This window comes from Catharus ustulatus, chromosome 4, assembly GCF_009819885.2.
Source record: "Catharus ustulatus isolate bCatUst1 chromosome 4, bCatUst1.pri.v2, whole genome shotgun sequence".
NCBI classification, from domain to species: domain Eukaryota; kingdom Metazoa; phylum Chordata; class Aves; order Passeriformes; family Turdidae; genus Catharus; species Catharus ustulatus.
Window position 1 is genome coordinate 58983627 of NC_046224.1, and position 20447 is coordinate 59004073.

Consider the following 20447-nt stretch of genomic DNA (forward strand, 5'->3'; position numbering starts at 1 on the left):
TGTAATTTTCTTTTACCTAGACAAAAAGAAAATGAGATTGTGAGAAGTTATTCTCTTGAAATATTCCTGTCTTCTTTGCTGTAAAGCTGTTTTACTTCCCATAGAAGATTCTGCTTTGCAAACCAAGGACTGAAGTAGGCAGGCAAGGATAGAAACAAAGGGGGAAAATAAGACAGTTGTTTAAAAGAAGGAGAAAAGAGACTCTACTGCTTCAGTCTTGGCTATCAGCCAGAGAGTGGAAAGCAGATTAATAGTTGTTATGGCAAACTTCTTAAAGGAAACCAAGGTGCCCAGCTATCTCTATTTTGACAATATCACTTTTTGTCCTTTAAATACACTCCAAAATAAAAACTTAAATTCCATGTAGAAAACCTGGCTTTGCTCCTTTGTTTACTGGAAAATATTCAGAAGGCATTTTCAAGCTAGGCAGTAGTTGACTTTTCAGCATTGAGGTAAGATGGCTCCTTTGGTAAGTACATGTGCATTCTGTTGTTTGAAGTTGCCCTAAGGAGAGGAGGAGAGCTGGACTGCTTGCCTTTCCCTTTTGGAAAGTGGGATGCCAGTCAAGAAGCCAGATCTCTCTAAAGAAGCCAATTTGTAGTCTCATCATGTGTGGGAGTGTTTTGCATTCCACTGTCTGTCAAAATAATTTGTCAGCAGGGTGAATTTCCTCAGCTATGCATCAGGTGTTGAAATGCCACAGAAGTCATTAAGAGGGGGCAGGTTGGTGAGAAAAGAGGAAGCTAAAATCCCACCCAATCCAGTCTGGGGAGCTAAATGCTGAATGATAAAATGCGTTGGTAATAAATACTGATGAGGAAAAGAAAAAACACTGTACAGGATCCAGTACATGATGTGCTCCATTTCTGCCATCTATCAAAGGGTGGATGCACAAACCCACCTCACATGTGCCTACTGCTATTAAAACCCCTTGCCTCAACAGCAAAGTCTGGGGACTTCATTCTTGAAGAAAACACACACTCTTTGCATTGCATTCACATACATAAATAAGGTTACAGACATACAAATCTAAACAAAATTCTGATTTCTTCTTTTCCCAATTATGATTGACAAGAGCAGAAGCAAAAGCTGTGTCTTACAGCTCAGTATTACTGGGCTGGGGTTGTCAGGATAATGTGCAAGTACCAATTACTAATGACTGTTGCAGAAAATTTTAAGAAGTAAAACCCATGAATTTTCTACAACCCAGTTCTCTGCAGATAAGCCACTACTTGACATTAGTGACATAAAAATTCTACTAACCAAAACAGAAGAGATGATTAAATAAGGTTTTGCCCGTATGCAATAACCTAAAGGTAACACCAGAAATTGCTGAAAGTTTGTGTCGAATAGTTTCCAGAACCACCTGATTCTCATCGTTTGCAAAGGTCCCTCAGGTCCAGTGCATGACACACCACAAAGCCATGGCTCATCCTCCTGACCTAGCAGGGCTTGTATATGGCAACACTTTCCTTTGTCCTGCTTTTGTGCCTTCAGACATCAGAACTTAATGCCAGGATCTTGCCATGCCCAGAACCATCTGTGAGATGGCACCACTCCAGTTGAAGTAGCCCAAAGCCTCTTGAATCCTGAGTTGAGAGCATATGTTCTCATGTTTCACCCACTCAGGATAAATCAAGAGCATATCTCATGCAGGCCAGTCTTTGCAAAGGTATTTTAATATGAACATTCCTCTCCATTCTCTCTCATTTTAGCATTGTTTTCCTCTCACAACTCTGCCTTTCTTCTACAGCTGAGTCAAGATGTGTCTACTAATCAGAAATGGCCAGGAGTCCCTGAATAATTCTTGCATTTTCCCCCTCTGAGAATCTCCCAAAACAATGAACATGGCTAAGAACTTGATGTATATAGAGAAATTATATTCACAACAGAAGCTTAAAATACGTGAAATTGTTTACCACACCTGTGCACTAGACTAAAAATATTAACAGGTGCCATCCTTGTCAAAGAATTATTCATAAGTGGGGGTAAAGGAAGATTTATGTCATAGAGGAACTGAAGGAAGGTTTGCCTAACGGTGGATAAATTGTAGCTTCTATCCGGGATGTGTATAAAATTTTAAGTATTGTGACTGCATCATGCTATCAAATAGCAAAAGTTTTAAAAATACAGGACAGTTGCATCAAAATGCATCACTTTATTCACACTCAGTCTCATGCAGGGAACTTGCTTTCCCTCCAAACAATTTCTTATTCATCTGCTGTATTCTTATAATTTATTTTTCTTTGCTTCTTCAAAATTCTTTACCTATATAATCCATGTTTACCTTCTTCTGAATAATTCTAAGTCCTCTTTACAGCACTTTCCCTATTCTTTGAGTCTACTTCTTCCTTTCCAGTTACAACCCCACCTTTTGGACATCACTTTCCCAACGAGAAGCTGAGTTGTTTCAGGCAAATCTCTCATGCTCCACTTTTAGGTAGTGAGAAAGATCTCTTACAAGCTATTTGTAAAAGTGTCCAAGACAATAGAAGAGAAAGAAAAGGGAGATTTGAGCAAAAAATAGACATTGCACTCTGTAATATTCAAGATCTATTATAAGGACTACAAAGGAGTGTACAGTAAAGGTAATGGTGATTTATGCCTTCACTAAAATAAGATTTGTTTGAAGCAGTCAGTACTCATGGAGCCTCATCTGTAAAATAGAAAGCAATTCTTACTGACGTGAAAATACCTGATTAAGACATACGCACTTCACTCTTGCAGTGTAATTTTATAAATACAGCTTGAACTAAATCTGAACCTGAAAATTAATTCAGATTTTGCTATCAAAAACACCAGGGTAGACTACTCTGCCTATTTAGGAGTTGATGCTGAGTTTTCCAATGCAATATTTTTCAGGCAAACCCTTGCATTTCTCAAGTCCTTCCCAACATTTGAAATTTTAGAGAGTCACTGCCACTAAGCAGTTCTGGCCTAGCATGTTCTGAATAATCTCTTTCTATTTTCTAAACTTTCTCTAAATGAGCATTCTTGCTCCTTTCTACATGCAAATGTGTATCCCTAATGTTCTTTTCATCTTGTAATACACAAAGATTTATCTTTAAAAAATACCCTAAACCACCTTGTAGCATCTGCATTGTCACATGGATTTCCTGGGCAACGATCAGATTCTTGTGGCTGAGTTAAACACTTGTCATTTATCTTTTTTATTCTTCCCTCTGAGAAACTAGGTTATTATTGCTTCATAAAGCAATGTCTGGATGATATTACTAGCTAATTAATGTCTATTTAGTGGAAAGGGCTGCCATCTTCCAGCACCTACAGGCGTTTTTATTTCCTCTCCCTGACTAGACCAGATGGCATCCTGGCCAACCTTCACCCATCCTTCACAAGCCATGCACTTGATTCAGAAACTGCAGCCAGCAGCTTGGGAAACACATTACCATCACAGCTGGACAGATGCTAGAAAAGTGCTGGCTACTGCCCCCAATAGTGGGAAAATTAATGACTTCAATTAAAAGATATAGATTAAACCTCTACCAAGATATAGTCACCTTTTCATTTTTGTATGGTGTTGGGGGTTTTATTTTATTGAATTTTCCAGCTCTGATCATGTAACAGGGTGACAAACAACTAAGAAGAGAAATATATGGCCAACAATATACAGCAGGCTGTGAGGTCTTCTGAATCTCACTGTACCATTTAATCACAGAATGAACCCACTCATGTACAAAGGAAGGGTCCAATTACCTGTATCAGTGCAGTCAGACCAGAATATTTATCCTTTTTTCAAGAACAAGCACCTCTAGTCCTAGTAAATTGTCTTCCCAATGTGGCTTTTTAATGCAATGTTCACACTAATTGATGCTCCTATCAAACTATAATCTCCCCCAGCTCCTGGTTACTGCATCGAGACACTGTTTCATATCCTGTCCAATCCATCACAGATCAAAGAGAGATCAAATAAAGAACAAAACATGAAATACTATTAAACAACAGCTACCTGAAAATAACATGAAGTTCAGTTAATTGGAAACAAAAGTATAATTTTTCTCTCAGAAAGACTCCTGCCTCAAAACCATTATATTCACACTATGCTTTAACCAAACAAGCTTCTGATCAAAAGCAACACCTAACATTGTAATAACTTTTAGATCACATATTTTGTTCTCTGCTTTCATTTATTTAAATTATATAAGGGATCATTCACTTTTGAAATTTTTACTTACATTCCTCACTTGTCAGAAATAATTACTTAATCTTAAAGACGTTATATATATGTATATGTATGTGTATACACACATCTATATGTGTACATATAGTGATGACAGACACACTCTAAGCATCCTGCAGCTATTTTATGACCAGCTGTGGTCACACCCTGTTTAGGAGAAAAATGACTACTGAGAAAGCACTCCCAGTGAATCAACATGACACTTTCACACTAAGTCCCCTGTCATTTGCCCTAGGCTATAGGATAATGCATTTTGAGCTGTACAATATTTCTGACTAGATAAAAAACATTGGATGCTGATGACTCTCAGAAGATCCATGAGAGCTCTGTGTGCATATTCTTCTTTAGGAATTTTGCTGAAATCCTTTTTTCAAGTTCTAATTGAAAAATAATTTCTGAAGGGACAAATCTCTGCAAAAAAACCTGTGAGCAACTTCAGTTGTCAAAATATAATAGTGCTTTCTAAAGCATATATTTTTTTCTTTAAAGCGCCATGTTAGAGAGATTTTTTTAGATTGGTAAGTCAAATATCCAGAAGCTTGGAAATTTGGGATCTCATATCATACTGCAACCCTGTTGCACTCAGATGTTATGACAACTTTTAGTCACATTCCCTTTTTCTATTTTCTTCTACTGGACTCTTGCCTCAGTGTTTAACTAGAAATCTGCACGATATCCTCCCATATATCCACTGCACAGCCTCATGATTTATTTCTTCCACACTGCCATAACTGTGCACAGAATGCAAAATGATTAATGTCCTGCTAAGCATCTCTGATAGTCTCCCCCATAGCATCTAGGTTTCTCATTGACCATGAAATTTACCCTCACTGTGCTCCTTTAAGGTGAGGTTGCAATATTATCTGTATTTTGCAGCTGGGAAAGCAGACACAAACTTTTCATTCATTTTAGTAACACAACCTGAGGCAAGAGAAATCCTATATCTTAGTTTCCAGCCCTCCACACTCTTTCAAACGCTCCCTGTAGTGGCCTCCCAGTAACCAAACCTACTTCATAGTGGACATACACAGAATGAGGAGCCCATGGTTAACCGGCCACTTGCAAAAAGTCTGCTGTAAATCTTCACCATTTAGAAATTCTGTCATGGATGCTGAAAAGAGAAGCCAGTCCCACAGAGCATCATTCAGCTATCTTAAATTTATTACCTTACTGTCTCCACTGTGGTTCCCTGATTCATTTTCCATACACCTTCCACCTTGGTAGCAAGCAAGGCAGTGTCTAAACATATTTCAGAGCTTGCCCACCTGTGTAATAACCTGCATGAATCCAGAATTTTGTGATCTGGAGAGAAACAGCCACAGACCCTTTCCCCATGCCCCTGGCCTGTCATTCTTCTCTTCCCTATATGGACTCCATGCTCTCCTCCTTTTCACTATTCCCATTTTGACTCAACAGACCCTGGTTATCCTCTGCACCCTGAACAGATCCCATCCTTTAACCCTGCTCCCCAGGTTCCTTCACATGCTCCCTTTTTGCTTCTACTCCTTTGGCTCCTGCAACTTCTTTTCCTTGTTCCTTCACACACCTTCTCCTGACCATCTCCATCTGACCATGGCTACTGCATCCCTTTTCTCCTTGCTGCTGGAGAGCAGCTAATGAGCAGCACAGCCCCACTTCCCTCAGCCCTGTGGGCAGATCTACAACGTGAATTAAGCACAGAGGAGCATAACTGCATGTACAGACAGAAAATTTTGAAAGGAGAGCTCTCAAATCTGAGGAGTTTCCAAAGTGCATAAACAAGCTCATCAGCAGGGCATTCAGGGGTAATTTTCATGACAGCAAAAGGCATCTCCCTGGTATTATGATGACATTTTACTAAATGTCATGCATCCAAAATTTCATTGCAATGGGGTTCATTCCACTACCAGCACTAACACATCTTGGAAAAGAGCCACTGGATTTATTTATTTGAAATAAGGCCGTTTAAAGGAGCACGTTTCCCACAAATCTTGTCTTCAGAAAGAACTGTCTGTTTGTTAAAGTTTTTGCTGAAAGAAAAAGAATCAGTCATAGACTGAATCTTAGCATGAAAAATTTCAGCTGAAACAATTAAAGTTTAGAGAAACTGTGAAGAAAAAAATTCCTCATACTAGGCAGTGACAGGAACACTTTACTCTGAGCGATGCTACTAGCTTACTTTGTTCTTAATAAATCTACCAAATGTAATTGTTACAGCTAAGCAAACATTTCCAGTCATGCTGATGTAAACAAAATCATTCTTCTTATCAATAAGAAATTAGTCCACATGTTCTCACCATCTCTGCACACTGCCTAAAACTATCTAAGCATCATTTTTCTCACAGCTTTGCCAGCTTCAGATTTTTGGCCCTGCCATTCCAATCTATGGAAAAATGAACCTGAATACATCATTCTTCACTTTGCAAAGAATATAAAGAACTGATCCAGAATTCTCCAGGGAGAAAACCAGGCAATTTTCTGCTGGCAGTGCTACCTTGATGACCCTTTCTTGCCATGGTATCTCCTCCTGACAGCAGTCTCCAGGTAGCTGGAAAGTTTCCAGTTGGTAGCCTCATGGCTAGACAGTCTGCCATCCACACTGCACCTGTCCTGGAGCTATAGGCTCCTGTGCCTTGCAGCTCCCTCCCACACACATCCTCCCAGAAAAGAAAAATTTGAAAAAAGGCCACATTAACACTATTCCTGATTTTTCTATACTAAGTTTTAAAACCTGCCCTTAGAGTTGCTGATATAGTAGAACTAGAAACACAATTATGCATTATATACTTGGGGGATGGGGGGAATAGAGCCACAAAACACAAATAACAAAGCCAGCAATACAGTTGTGACAGATGTTTCCCACATAATTTTTGGTAGTGATCCACTGATGGTTTTGAAAATCTAAAGTGAAATAATCAAAAAGTTGAGAAAAATTTCTAACAAAAAAAAATCAGAATATAGTAGATAGTACTAATTTTTACTAAGGTAAAAATTTCTTTTATGGGGAAATTATCAAAAAGAAAACCACTGTATAGCCATCCTACATGGTTCAAGATTATATGAAAACCATTTCCTACATCTCTGATAGCAAGCAGCAGTTCTAGAGATTTCTGCTTTATCACCTTGCAGCAGAGCTTCCTTGAGGGTGAATGCTTTGACTTTTAACCAACCAGTTGCCAAGAAGATTTTCCTGGCTGGAGCTTCAGACATCCAAAATAAGGTATTTTCTTTCAAAAACTTGGATTTAGGTTTATTAAGAGGGGAGGGTGCCACAGAGAATGAAACAAAGGCAAGAACATAACATAATGGACAAAGAGGAAGAACAGAAGGGAGAAGCAAAAGAGATGTAGCAAAAAGTATTTGTAATTTCAGCATGTTGGCACAATTAGTTAAGCTTAAAGGAGACATTAGGGGTTGTCTGTGGTGACAGGGACAGTGCATCATCAAGCAGAGAAATGCAGAGGGCTCTTACTGCAGCATATGTGTCTGGCTGGCGTCCTTTTGTTTGTCAGGTACCTCGTAGTGGGGGGAAATCTTTCCAAGGCTGCTGTCACTCAGCATCCTCTTCCGAACTGCAGGGTTCCACCAATCCGATATCCTAAGGACAGAAGGAGAAGAAAGACATTCATGCCCCTTGTGTGCTCCACCTCGAAGCTGTCTTATGCCCACTGGTTCCCAGCAATTTTGAGCCCACAGCAAGTTAAAATAGATTCATTCACTGTGAGTACAATGCTGCTCCTGAACAGGAATGGAAGCATTTCTGATCTGTCAAGAGGATGACAAGAAACAGAAGCACTTCATGCCCCTTCTTAGGACACAAAAGGCTTCAGGGCCTTACACAGTGGAGTCAGAACTCTGACCATGCAGAGAAGTTTGTAACTCAATCGTTAGAGATTCATGGCAGGATTTAGGGTCAAGTGGTGCGATGTGGTTAGAAGGTGCTGAAGTTGCTGTGGGTTCCAGGAAGCCTAATGGAGTAAATGCTACACCACTGTCCTCCTGTCATTACCACAGCTGGATTTGCTCCTACCTAATACCCATCCTCCCACATCTCCCAGGCCTTCAGAGAAGGGGACCAGAAAGAGATGCCCATCGCTAATACAACTGCTGAAAATCATGTCCCAGCAGCACTCACCCAGCTGCCTGCTCCACTACCAGGTCAGGCATTCCTGGTGGCGTCCCCACCTGCTGAGAGGTTACCATCTCTGGGTCCAGAATAAAAATCTCATCCTGCGAAATTTCCGTCACAAAGTGCAAATGCTCCTGTTGAAGTGACACAAGCAGCAAATAATGAACCTGCAGCATCACTGATCTCTCAGAGTACCCAGCTGCCCTAGAATGAGTTGAGTGCATGTCAGGATCTCTGAAGAATATTCAAGGGATTCTGTGTATTTAAGTGTGTACTCATACACACGCACATTAAAATCAATGCTATAGAATCACCAATTAATATGTCATTGATTTCAAGCCAAACAAGATTCCCCACTAGCTAGTTGCAGACTAACAGCCCCACTTTAAAGGCTGCTACCTGATGACTATGCCATTCTGATGAAACCCATAAAGCAGAGATTTGCATTTTGAAACGTGGACCAACACCTGAGGTCTCTTCTTTGATGATGGTTGACAGAACTTTTCATTGTTTGGGTGTACTCTTCCAGCTCTCTGCCACTTGTACATTCTGTTTTCACATCTCCATTACCAAAGCTCTCTTTCTCAATCCTTTATTTTTGTTATTGACACTGAAGGATTATTGTCTTTAAAAAAAAATCCACTGAGTGTGAGAATGCCTGTCGATGTAGGGAAATGGGCAAGAAATTTGCAACTATTTTTGTGCTGGGACCAACAAACAGTATCAATTTTTCCCCCAGAGAATCACAGGATGAAGGAGTAGGCATTAAAAATGACCATTAGTACAGTGTCAAATATTAGCAAAATATTAGAATACTCCAGAGACAAATTGCCCAGTTTAATCTGTAACAGCATCTTCTTCACCCTTGCCTTCACAATGTTAGATTACAAGATCAAACCATTCATTTGACTGTGTGCAAAGAAGTCCCACGGTGTCTACATGCAGACACTGAACATGGGAACTCTGAACTGAAGTCACAGCTCCTCTGCTTGAGCTAAATCACCAGCTGCTTTTGCTAAGAAACAGTAACATGTCCATGTGATTCAGAAACAGCTTGCACAGGTCTCAGGGGACCAGATACAAACAACCTCAGTGTGAAATCAACAATTTGCGCTTAATGCCGAGTCACTAATTGGCCTGTTCTGGCTACAAATCAGTAACAACAAAAGCCCTGTAAAATTTTCAGTGTCTTTTAGAAAATATATTCAGATTGTCAGATCTATGCCACAGGTCTGAATCCAGCAGAGATACACACTGTTTTTGGGTTGCTTGTGAAAATTTTATGCATATCTGTTCATAATTCTCAAATTGTAACAACATCTTAACTTCAATAGCTATTTCATGGCATACACATACACACAGGATCAAGACTGTTGGTGCCTAAAAACATCAGTGAAAAGATAAATACAAATATATTGCCGCCACACAGATGCCTCTAGTAAGACTTGATAAGGAAAAAAATTGCAGATAATTCTGATCTGCATCAGATTGGTAGTAAATGGAATGGCAGATGGCCAGCAGATACAAGACTTCAGTGAAACAATGTGAATTAGATCAACTAAAAAACAGCCCAGAATTTTTTTTACTACTTCTCATGAATAACATATTTTGAATAACATAATGAATAACATTTTGCAATACACAGAAAGAATGGTAGATAATTCATTTTAAGCTGCATTTGATGTAGCTTAAAAAAAATAAATCTATAGAAACAAAAAAAAAAAACAAATAAGGATTTACCTGAGATCTGTCGATGCGATAAAAACGATCAGCAGAAGTTGCTGCAAGACAGAGAAACAACAGCAGAAAATAGTCTGAGCAGGACTGCATGGACAAGGTGGGCTGTGCTAACACCACTGCCTCATAAAACAACCCCTGTGTCAGGGAAGTCGCAGCGGTTCCACAAGAACACGAGTTAATTCCTTGTGTCCATGTGAGTGGTGTGTCTCAGGTTAGCAGTGTGACCAACATCTTTGTCAGCGATATGGACAGAGGGACAGGGTGTGCCCTTGGCGAATTCCCTGCTCACACCAGCCTTGGTGGAGCAGGAATGTGCTGGAGGAAAGCAACTCCAGCCAGGGACACCTTGACACGCTTGAGAGTGGGGCAGTGCAAACCTCAGGGAGTTCAACAAAGTGCAGTGTCCTACACAGGAGCGATGGGTGGAGAAGGGATTGAGAGCAGCCCTACAGAGATGGACTTGGGGGTGATGGCTGGTGAAAAACTCAGCATGAGCCAGCTGGGTGCACTTTTAGCCCAGAAAGCCAACCATGTCCTGGGCTTCAGTAAAAAGGAAAGTGGTCAGCAGGTCAAGGGAAGGGATTCTCAGCCTCGACTCTGCTCTTGTACAGTTCTGCTGCCCCCAACACCAGAAGGACCTGGAACTGTCAGAGCAAGTCCAGAGGAGAGCCAGGAAGTTGATAAGGGCACTGGAGAACCTCCCTTACAAATACAGACTGAGAAAGTAGGGGCTGTTCAGCCTGAGAAACAGAAGGTTGCACGGAGACCTCAAAGCAACCCTCCAGCATCTGAAGAGGTCTACAGAGAGGCTGAAGGCAGATTGTCCATCGTGAACTGTGACAGGACAAGGAGTAAGGGGTACAAACTGAAGAAAGGGGAAATTCAGGCTGGATATTAGGAAGGAATTACTGTGAGAGCGGTGAGATAGTTGAACACATTGCCCAGGGAACTTGTGAATGCCCCAGCCCTGGCATTGTTCAAGGTCAGGTAAGACCTTGAGCAGCCTGGTCTAGTGAGAAGTGTCCTGCCCATGGCAGTGAGGGTTGGGTCTAGATGACCTTTAAGGTCCCTTCCAACCCTTAACATTCCACGATTCTGTGATATTCCTATCCCAAATACTGAATTTAAAGATAAGAGATAATGAAACAGTAGTCACTGAAAATATGAACTTGAAATAAATATTTTTAAAATGCATAAAATGCATTTCAGTCCTATAAGAAGAATTGATTACATTAAAATAGGTAACAGAAAAAGCCGCTTCCTTCCAATAAGAGTATAGCAAGCATATACTGAATTTGATGGGTATAATGGGATAATTCAAATTCTGAATCTAAAGAATAATAACATGCTTGGGAGCTCTAAATAAATCAAATGCTCGGCCACAGATACTGACACTGAATTAGCAATATGTTAAAGGAAAATTTATGCTACTCATGAAAAACACATGAAAATAGGGGAACTCACTAAATAAAGCATGCATCATGAATTTTGTCATAGTCAAATAATTTATATTACTAAACTCGTAAGTATTTATCATCTATACTGTGCTTCATCAGATGTGATTTTTGTATCTGCTTTGCATTTATTTGGGTGAGTGAAATCAGGTTCATTCACTCTGCAGTTTTGACACAAGAGCACAGTGATGTAGCATTGAAGGTTTTGGCACTTCACAGGAATATCAAACACTGAAGACAAAAAACTGAACACATCTATCTATCCAGCTTTCTCCAAAAATCAAGCAGATTCTCACTAAGGCTTTTATCAATGCCCTTCATGAGAGACAAGGAAGGGTGATTAGAAATTGCCAAGGAGAATTTGGTTTTGTTTTGAGCATTAAAATTCTAAGTCTCCCCATGCTGAAGCTTTTGTAAAAGCAGATGCCATCCATTTCAGCTGCTAATTCCTGTGCTCTGTAGCCTCATGTAAAGCCCAGATAAATCATCTGCTTTGATAAAGTCTGGGTCAAATACAAGTGCAGCTCTTCAGTGCAGAGCTACAAGGAAAGGGAGGTACCTTTCTGTTGCCTAAACACTGCAGTACCTAAAGACTAGAGCATCTGCAGAAAAACCAGGGTGAAGACCTCAACCTAACCAGCAGCAGTGAATTGCACAACTGGCTGCACTCTGAGCTCGGGCAGTGCATGCCATAAAGTCTGCTCATCACAGAGACTGTCTGCAGCAGAGACACCGATAAACCAAGCTTCTAATCTGCCTCAGGGGAACGCCTCTCTGTGGGATGGAAATAGCTACAGCAGATATTTTGATTGTTAGGTGAAGGGTCTGTTTCATTTTTTAGAGGGGAAAGGGGGACACTCATCTGCTTTTTTACCTGCTCAGTGTAACAAGAAGGAACAGTTACCTCTCTCTAGTAATACACTCAGAACTATCCTCCAAAGCACACCAGAAGCAGGCAGCATGCTAGGCACGGGAGAAGGGAGATGCACTTACCATCTAGGAAGCACCATCTAGGAGAGAGCCTCTGAACAGAAAGAACTCTGGGGAAAGAGCTTTCCTGGTCCTGGATAGGGCATGAAACTTACATTATTAAAAAACCCAACAAACTGTTTCTTCATTAAAAAAGGACTATTTTTTAGACTTTGACTTTTTAATTTTGAGTTACTGACACTGCACAATGTGCAAAATCTATATAAACCAGGAACCAAATTAAACTACTGGGGAAGAATAAAGACCTTCTTCCTGACCTGCACTTATCAAAGACTCAAACAGGCTACCTCATGTGTTTTTAGCCCTTACTGGAGAGGCAAAAGGGATCAAAAGGGATCTAAGAGAGTAGAGGATGATCATAGCTCTGCTCCATGCTGCCAGTGCATGGTCAACCAGTTCCATAAATCTGCTGCATATAACATTTAAACACAAATATATTTGCACAGGGCAAAACACAGTAGCATGGGTCTTTGGCACACACAATTTTGATAGAGACAGATTCGATCCTTATTCATATCTTTAGCAGTACAATCAGTACATCTGTAAATGCTGTAAATTCAGGAACTTGTTGGTTCAAGAATAAACTTTACTCTTCCTTCAGACAACAGACCACAGAGTAGTATACCAAGTCACATGGCAGGAAAAGAAAAAGTAAAAGCAACAGGGAGGGTTTTACTGGATACCATAAATCTTATTTGCATATACAGCTTACGATATCCAGCCTCTGTGCATCACAGAGATGAAGACAATGACAGCGTAACAGAAAGTGAACTATAACATACATGAGGAGCAAATAACACATCTCAGGGATTTCATAGAATCAGATTGAAAATACAGCTTTGTCTAACACGGGCAGACAGACTTTTGGGATTTTTAGGTTTGATTGTACTGCCCCTAGAGTGTTTGTCAAAAAATCAAGAATCTCTGAAATCCACTAGGCTTGCTGGCACTGTTGTATCTACATGCACAAAGCTTCATGTGTCTTAATATTTAGTTCACTCTGTGTGGAATGGAGGAGATTGCAACACAAAGGAGAAAAGAAAGAAAACATCCAATGGTGCGTACTAAAATGAAGTTCATAAAAAGAGGAGAAATGAGTAAAATTCTGGGGAAATGAAGATAGGAATACTGCTGGTAAACGTCAACTCAAGTCATAAATTGCACATTGTGACATACTCCCTCCAAGACTTCATTACAGTTCAACTACAGAACTAGCTTGCAAAGTCTCAGGCCCACGAGAATAATATTTTCTAAACTCATCAGAGAAGCAAAACAGAATGAGAAAACACTCTAGTATATTTTTTTCTTATTTGCGCTTGGTTTTGCTAATATTTCTGCTGACTCTCTATGTTTTGAACTGCAGAGGAATCATGCCAGAGAACTGCATGTATGAGACTTAAAAGTGCCCACGACACCTTATTAGTGAGCTATGAACACAGTTCCATTAGCTAAAGCACCCTATTCATGCCCTTTATCCCCCTCTTTTTCCCATTTATGTAATATGTGGAGGGATATCTACAAATGTGGAACAAATCTCAAATTAACCCAATGAGACAATTTGCAGAAATGACCCACAGAGGAAAAAAAAAAAAAAAGAACACTAGACAAATAAGTACCAAAGACAAAACAAAGAGGGGTGCATTTAAAATGTAGCATCATAAAATATGAATGGTATGTTAGGGATTTCACACTGCTGGGCACTAGAGAAGATAGGTAGGCAACTAATTTATGTACTGCTGTAACTGCAGAGGTTGGAGCCAAGTATAGAGCTGATTTCTGACATTTCACACTCTCTTGTACATCTCCCCATACACACAGATTCAGCTCTTCATTTTACCTCAGGCAGTTTTCTACACATGGAGCAGTCAGCAGCCACTTAGGTTAATTTGCAATGAGTGAAACAGACTCATACATGCTGGTTTATTAGTCAATTTTCTAGGCACTAACACTGTTCTAAAACTGAGTTCCAGGGTAATGATTGATGGAAATGTCAAGAATATGAAGTTAGCATTGGCTAGGGAAAGAAAGAAACAAACCATGAACTGATATAAAGAAGGCAACTCAAGGAAAACATGCCAAATTGCATTTTCTTATAGTGTCTGCAGCCAGTGCATCTACAGGCATTCTTGTGAAACTGTAATTCTGTATCACCCAAGTAATGACTAACCCCAAAAAATTATCTGCAATTTCACCACAATTTGTTCCTATACGTTGGTCTCTGTATTCTTTCTCAGTGAACTCATTCCTGCACATCCAACAAGACTTGCATCGCTATTTCTAGGAAAATGCTATCAACACCATGCAAACTTGTCCTGTAACCCTAAGCACTATATCAACTGACCATAGTTTGTGCCAAGTCTCCATGCTAATATCATATAATTTCAGGAGTCAGTAGTTAGTCTCAGTTTACTTCTAATTTAAGCACTCTTCAATGAATTGTTTTACTGAGAGAAATATGCATTCTTGAATGATACTTCCAACTGAAAAGACAACTTCTGTATTGCAAAAATTATAGAATAAAGTTGCAAAACATGAAGAGACCAATTTTAAGAACCATCCACCTAAACTAAAACCTATTGATCTCATGAAGAAAATACACATATGCTTAGGATGGACTAAAAAATTACCCTGAAGATCATGTAAGGTGAAGGTGGATGACTGTCCTGTACAGAATTATTAAGAGGTTGGGCCTGCTAAAGCACCTTTTTTTTCCTCAGAGATAGACTTTATTGCAACAGCTATGCAATACAACATGTCATTGTTAAGTTTCTCAGACAGAGAAACAGTTTTACTTTTGCCATTTGTCCTACAGGACACCTTTTCTCTTTCACTTTAATATGGAAAACACTGCTATTGCAATATCACTCACACCACCAAGATCCACTAACTTTAAAGATGATTCCATAACACTTGTCCAAGAGAAAGTAGAACTAGTTTCCAATATTTAAAGGTAAATATAATAATCAGATAGTTAGAAATTCTAGAAATATGGGTCTCTCACCCAAGAACATATGGGTTCAAAGACAAAGAGTGCTGTTCCCATTTTTAAGCCTCTTTCTATTCTGATGCTAAAAGGAAAGCTTATCTTACCTGGTAATGAACTCTCTGTGTAGCAGACGTTACTGACTGTAGGTCCTAGCAGGAGAATGAAAGACACGGCAGTGAAGAAAAAGATTAAAGCAACAACAACAGCTGTTTGTAGTCCTAGTATCTGAAGTGGCTGGAGAAACACAAATCATTCTGCAAATATTTTTCACTGGTTTCAAGTATATGGAACAGACTCCATAGAAAAGTCAAGGAAAGCTCACTCAAAGTTTAGATTTGTATGCATTTGATCCAAAAAATAGTTTTTTAAAATAAGGAGATTATACTAATGTATCTTTATCACGTTGAAAAACTCTATTTGTTCCAAGAGAACTATCTAAATTTACAATATCAGTAACACAATTAATGCAAATATGTCAAAAATCTTTACGACACTTTTGCAAATATTTCTGAGTGATTAATGCACTAAAGAAAATCACTGACACTTCTCTCTATTTTAAAACAACCTCAATCCAAGAAGGTCATATCAGAATGATCCTGACATTTAACAGGTTCAGGCATCTAATTTATTTTAATAGAGATTTTGTCAAATAGTTATAGCACATAACACAGTCTACTAAAGAGCCTGGCCAGTAGACCATTGCCCTCCAACAGCATGCAAACCTTGGCATCTCTACTCCCAGCAAATGGGACTGAGCCAAATCAAGCACACATACACAAAAATCAGTACAAACCCTGCAAAAGGCTGGAGAAACAAAGTTCCTCCATAACCACTATGGGTAATTCAACCAAATTATCCAGCTGTGCTTCCTTCACATCTGTATCTAAAACTGCCTGAACTCAGTGTGAGATCACATTTCCAATCTGATGAGATCATCATCATCATTATCATTTCACTGTAATTTTCTGTACTGAATACTTCAAATATGCACCACCTTACAATGTGGTTTTATTTCTGATAATAATAGTCACACCCCAGGTCTGAATGTCCAAAAGTGCATTCAATGAATGGAATCTTGGCTGAAATGCAAAGAAGTAAAAGCCTGAAGTGAGATACTAAGTTTCATATTCAGACTGTAAGAGTGGAGTTCCAAAATCTATGGGAAGTCAATGGCTCCCAAAGAGTTCAACGGAAGGGATGAGGTTCATAGTTCCTACATAAACTAGATTAACAATTTATAATTTCTTATAAATATTAATATATAAATTGTTTATAAATGTAATGTCATCAGACTTGCAAATGTTATTGAAAGCTATCACTAAGAGATTGAAAAAAATCAGAGACAATACATTAATGAAAATCCATTAGCTTATCACTAAAAGGATTCACACTTAAGATGATTCAGGAAATGAGGCATTTGGAATCTGCATTTCCCAGGGTGTATTGTAGAATGAACTCTCATGAGGTAAGGCATTCAAGAATAAGAGTAAAACTATTGTTAGCTGCATGAACACTCATTTCTGTGTCTTTGAAACTATCTAGTTGATATTTGCTGTGTGTAGTGGTGTCTCAGATTACTCCATGACAGTATTAAAGAACAAATTTTGCATAATTAAACCTACTGAAATACCACAGTGTACATCCTTGCATAACACACTTTCTAATCCATAATTTATGCAATTTCAACAAGGTATATGGAAAGTCCTACTATTCCATTATAAATCAAGGAGAAGGAAACACACCCATCCACTTCAATTCTGTTATCATTTAAAAGGAATCAGTATGATTTTTAATTTCCTGTTTAAGGGATATTTTTCAGTACTTTTATTGTCACATCTTAATTCTAAAATTTTGGTTTCAATGGTAGGCAAATTGCAGTACTCTTGATACATGGTTTTTGCAATTATTTGACCCCTGGACTCAGAACTGAAAGAAGCATAAAATAGGTTTGCAAATGATACCTGAATTGACAAAAGCCTCACCTCTTGTAGACGGTCAATGTACATACGACAAGTCTCCAAGTCACAATCGCCTCGTACAACTATGATTCCTAGGGGAATGGCTGAAAAAATGAAAAACAAAGTAAAACTTCTTTAACTGAAGTCTCTGGAACTGTAACAGACTTGCAATGGTGTCCAACATTTTTTTTTTTAATATTCTCATGAAATTTTTCTTCTCTCTAAACCTTAACAGTTACGTAAAAGCAAGAGCATATTATTCATCATTAGTTTCACCCATTTATAATTATCGAATCTTTCATTTTCAACCATCTTTCATGGCTTCATGAAAGAAGCTAAAACATATCCAGTTAAACTGTGTACTTCATTTTCAGATCTGAACATCAAATATTATCTGTAAAACAAAGGAACATACCCCAGAGTAAGATTTATGGGAGGCACCCTTACACCTTGAAATAAGAGTGGTATTTCATTCTCAGAACTCAAAGTCTACAGATTTAAAGCAATGGAACTCACTGGTGATTTCAGGGAAAACTATCCAGTGCCAGGTTGTCTTGATGTTAGCTGCTTTTAAATCAAAACAGGTATTATTCCATCTACACACAGAATTGACATATTTTCTTATTTAGTCAGACAGAAAAAAAATTTTTGAAAAAGTTACTTCATGAAAATACAGCAAAAGCTTTCAGGTTAGGGCAAATTTTTAATAAGAGGAGATTGAGGTTCCCACATTCATTCTGTTCTTGCCAACAAAAAGAGTCCAAAACAAATTCAGAAAAAGAAAAATAAATAATAAAGAACACAATAAAAGAGAAGAAAGTGAGTCCACAAGAAAGGCACCAAGAGAGCTACCTACTAAGATCTCATTAAATAAAAAGAAAACAAGTGAATATTCTTGAGTAGCTTATTTTGTGAAAGTGAATCACTGAATTAAGTTCTTTTTTTCTCCCTGAAGGGTCTTTAATCAAATAACAGCCAAAAAATTTATGGGAGCAACAGGAAACATATTTAAATCTTCATTTGAAATATTCCAGAAGCAGAACAGAATATCAACTCATAAACAATTTTGATAACTGGATAATAAGCAGCAACATAAAATCACCAAGGTTTCTGAGATAAACAAAATACAACTGTGCTGCAACCCTTCCTGCTGTTGAAAAGAAGTTGATTAAGAGGGAGAGATATTTCAATACCGACAAGTTCTTCGTTCTGATAAGAGAATAAGACAGTGCTGAAAGATAGTGTGGAAGAGAGTTCCCATTTTTCTGGACCTCTGAGGCTTGAAGCACAAAGAGGAGCACAGTGGTTTCCAGGGAGAAGAGCTGGAGAGCACCTCCTGCACTCAAGGTCACTGTGGACCTCAGAGGCCATCACAGGGCTCAACAATGCTGCCAGAATTGTGCTTGGGAAGCGTATTGAACGGCAGAAGAGCTATGGACCCAGGAAAACAGGAGGCAGGGGAAAATGCTGGAGTACAAACAAGACCATAAGGAAAAAATAGGCGGGAAGGAAGAGGTCACACATCTCCTGGAACAACACTAACAGCCAACAGTGATGACAATCCCTCTACACATTTTAAGAAAGGCTAAGTGGAAACAGTGCTTGTGGAGACCTCCCAGATTCTTTCACTAGAGAAATGAGACTGAGAGACAAGCGAGTGGAAAGATGGTCACAGGCAGGACTTGCTTCACACACTCCAGTGCTCTGGGTTACAGACTAATTCTCTTTGCTTATTGTTTATTATTGCTTAACCTACCTTGGCAGGAACCCCTTAAGCTCTTTGCAGAGAGTTCTTAACAGCTATCTAGTTTCAATTGAGCAGATCCCTTTGCAGCCCTTACTGAAAGAAGTGTTTGTTAAATTCATTTATAGCACTAAAAACTGAATTGTAGCAGACATGGCTACACCTCCAACAGCTACAGAGCACTAGGGAGTTACAGCACTGTTTCACACATTGCCACCACAGATTTTTTTCTCTCTTTCATGCACTTAATGGGGACTAAAGCTTTGACCTGACAAAACAACACAGATAACAGAATTGGAATCCTTAACTATCACCATTCCTGACAAACCAAAAGAAAAGGGCCTTAAGAAATCCACAAAAATGCCTAAAAAGAAAAAACTAACATGCAATAGATTCATTAGTGGTGATACGTCATGAGTCTCATCTAATGATTGAAGAAGTAGTGATTAAATTAAATAAATTAATTAAATTTAATTAATTAAATTAATTATGTCATGGTGGTTCTTAGTGGTCAAAGAACAGTTCTGAAACTCTGGGTTGTGTGACTTTGTCCTTAAAAACAAAAGTGCTGCCTTAATTGTTTGGAAATCGTGAATTAGCATGATCTATGTTTTTTTGGGTCAATGGCTAGCTAAGGGATAATGTGTGGGGTGGGTCTCAAGTGGTTCCATTCCATATGGTTCATGGCCTTTAAAAAACCTTTAAAGTCATTACTGGATAACACTACAGTACATGCTAAAATGTTGCTTTCCAGGTTTTTTTTGTTGTTGTTTGTTTCTTGCTTGGTTGGTTCCATTTACAAGACTAATTTGGCTTTCAGCAAGGAAAACGTTCACAGCCCTCATTTTTATCATAAACGGCAATAAGCAATCAAAATGCACCACACAGTCAAGACTTGCAAAGTGCTTCACCATAGTTGCTATTCTAAAACAAAAGCAAATGCTTAGAAATGGGATAGAAACTCTGGGGTTGCTGCTCATTCTACAAATAGTGCAATACCACACAACAGAGGCAAAATGAGTTAATTTATGGAAAATCAATTAAAGGCCAAGTCAGCATGCATTGTGGGCACTTTCATCCAGGACTAAAGGAGCCTCTGCATTTGCTGTGTGGATGAGGACGTGGAGAGTACAGAACTGTGCTGTGGGGCACAGGGATTACTGGATATACCAGGAGAGCTGTGGGAGTGCAAACACATTAAGAGCACAGGCACTACAAAACTATTTTCCCACACACTGTCCACTCCTGTGAATATATGGATAAACCCAC

At 39.0% G+C, this 20447-nt stretch overlaps 1 protein-coding gene across 3 annotated transcripts in view; it reads right to left on the reverse strand.

Moving 5' to 3' along the window:
• Positions 1 to 20447, reverse strand: part of LOC116995795 (diacylglycerol kinase iota) — a 197765-nt gene that overhangs the window by 33841 nt on the left and 143477 nt on the right. For all 3 annotated transcript variants that reach the window (XM_033058769.1, XM_033058768.1, XM_033058767.1), the window contains 6 exons: positions 17459 to 17538; positions 15581 to 15625; positions 12494 to 12563; positions 10047 to 10087; positions 8313 to 8440; positions 7650 to 7775 (listed from right to left, as the gene is read on the reverse strand). In XM_033058769.1, the coding sequence (XP_032914660.1) occupies positions 7650 to 7775; positions 8313 to 8440; positions 10047 to 10087; positions 12494 to 12563; positions 15581 to 15625; positions 17459 to 17538 (490 nt within the window). The remainder of the gene's footprint in view (positions 1 to 7649; positions 7776 to 8312; positions 8441 to 10046; positions 10088 to 12493; positions 12564 to 15580; positions 15626 to 17458; positions 17539 to 20447) is intronic.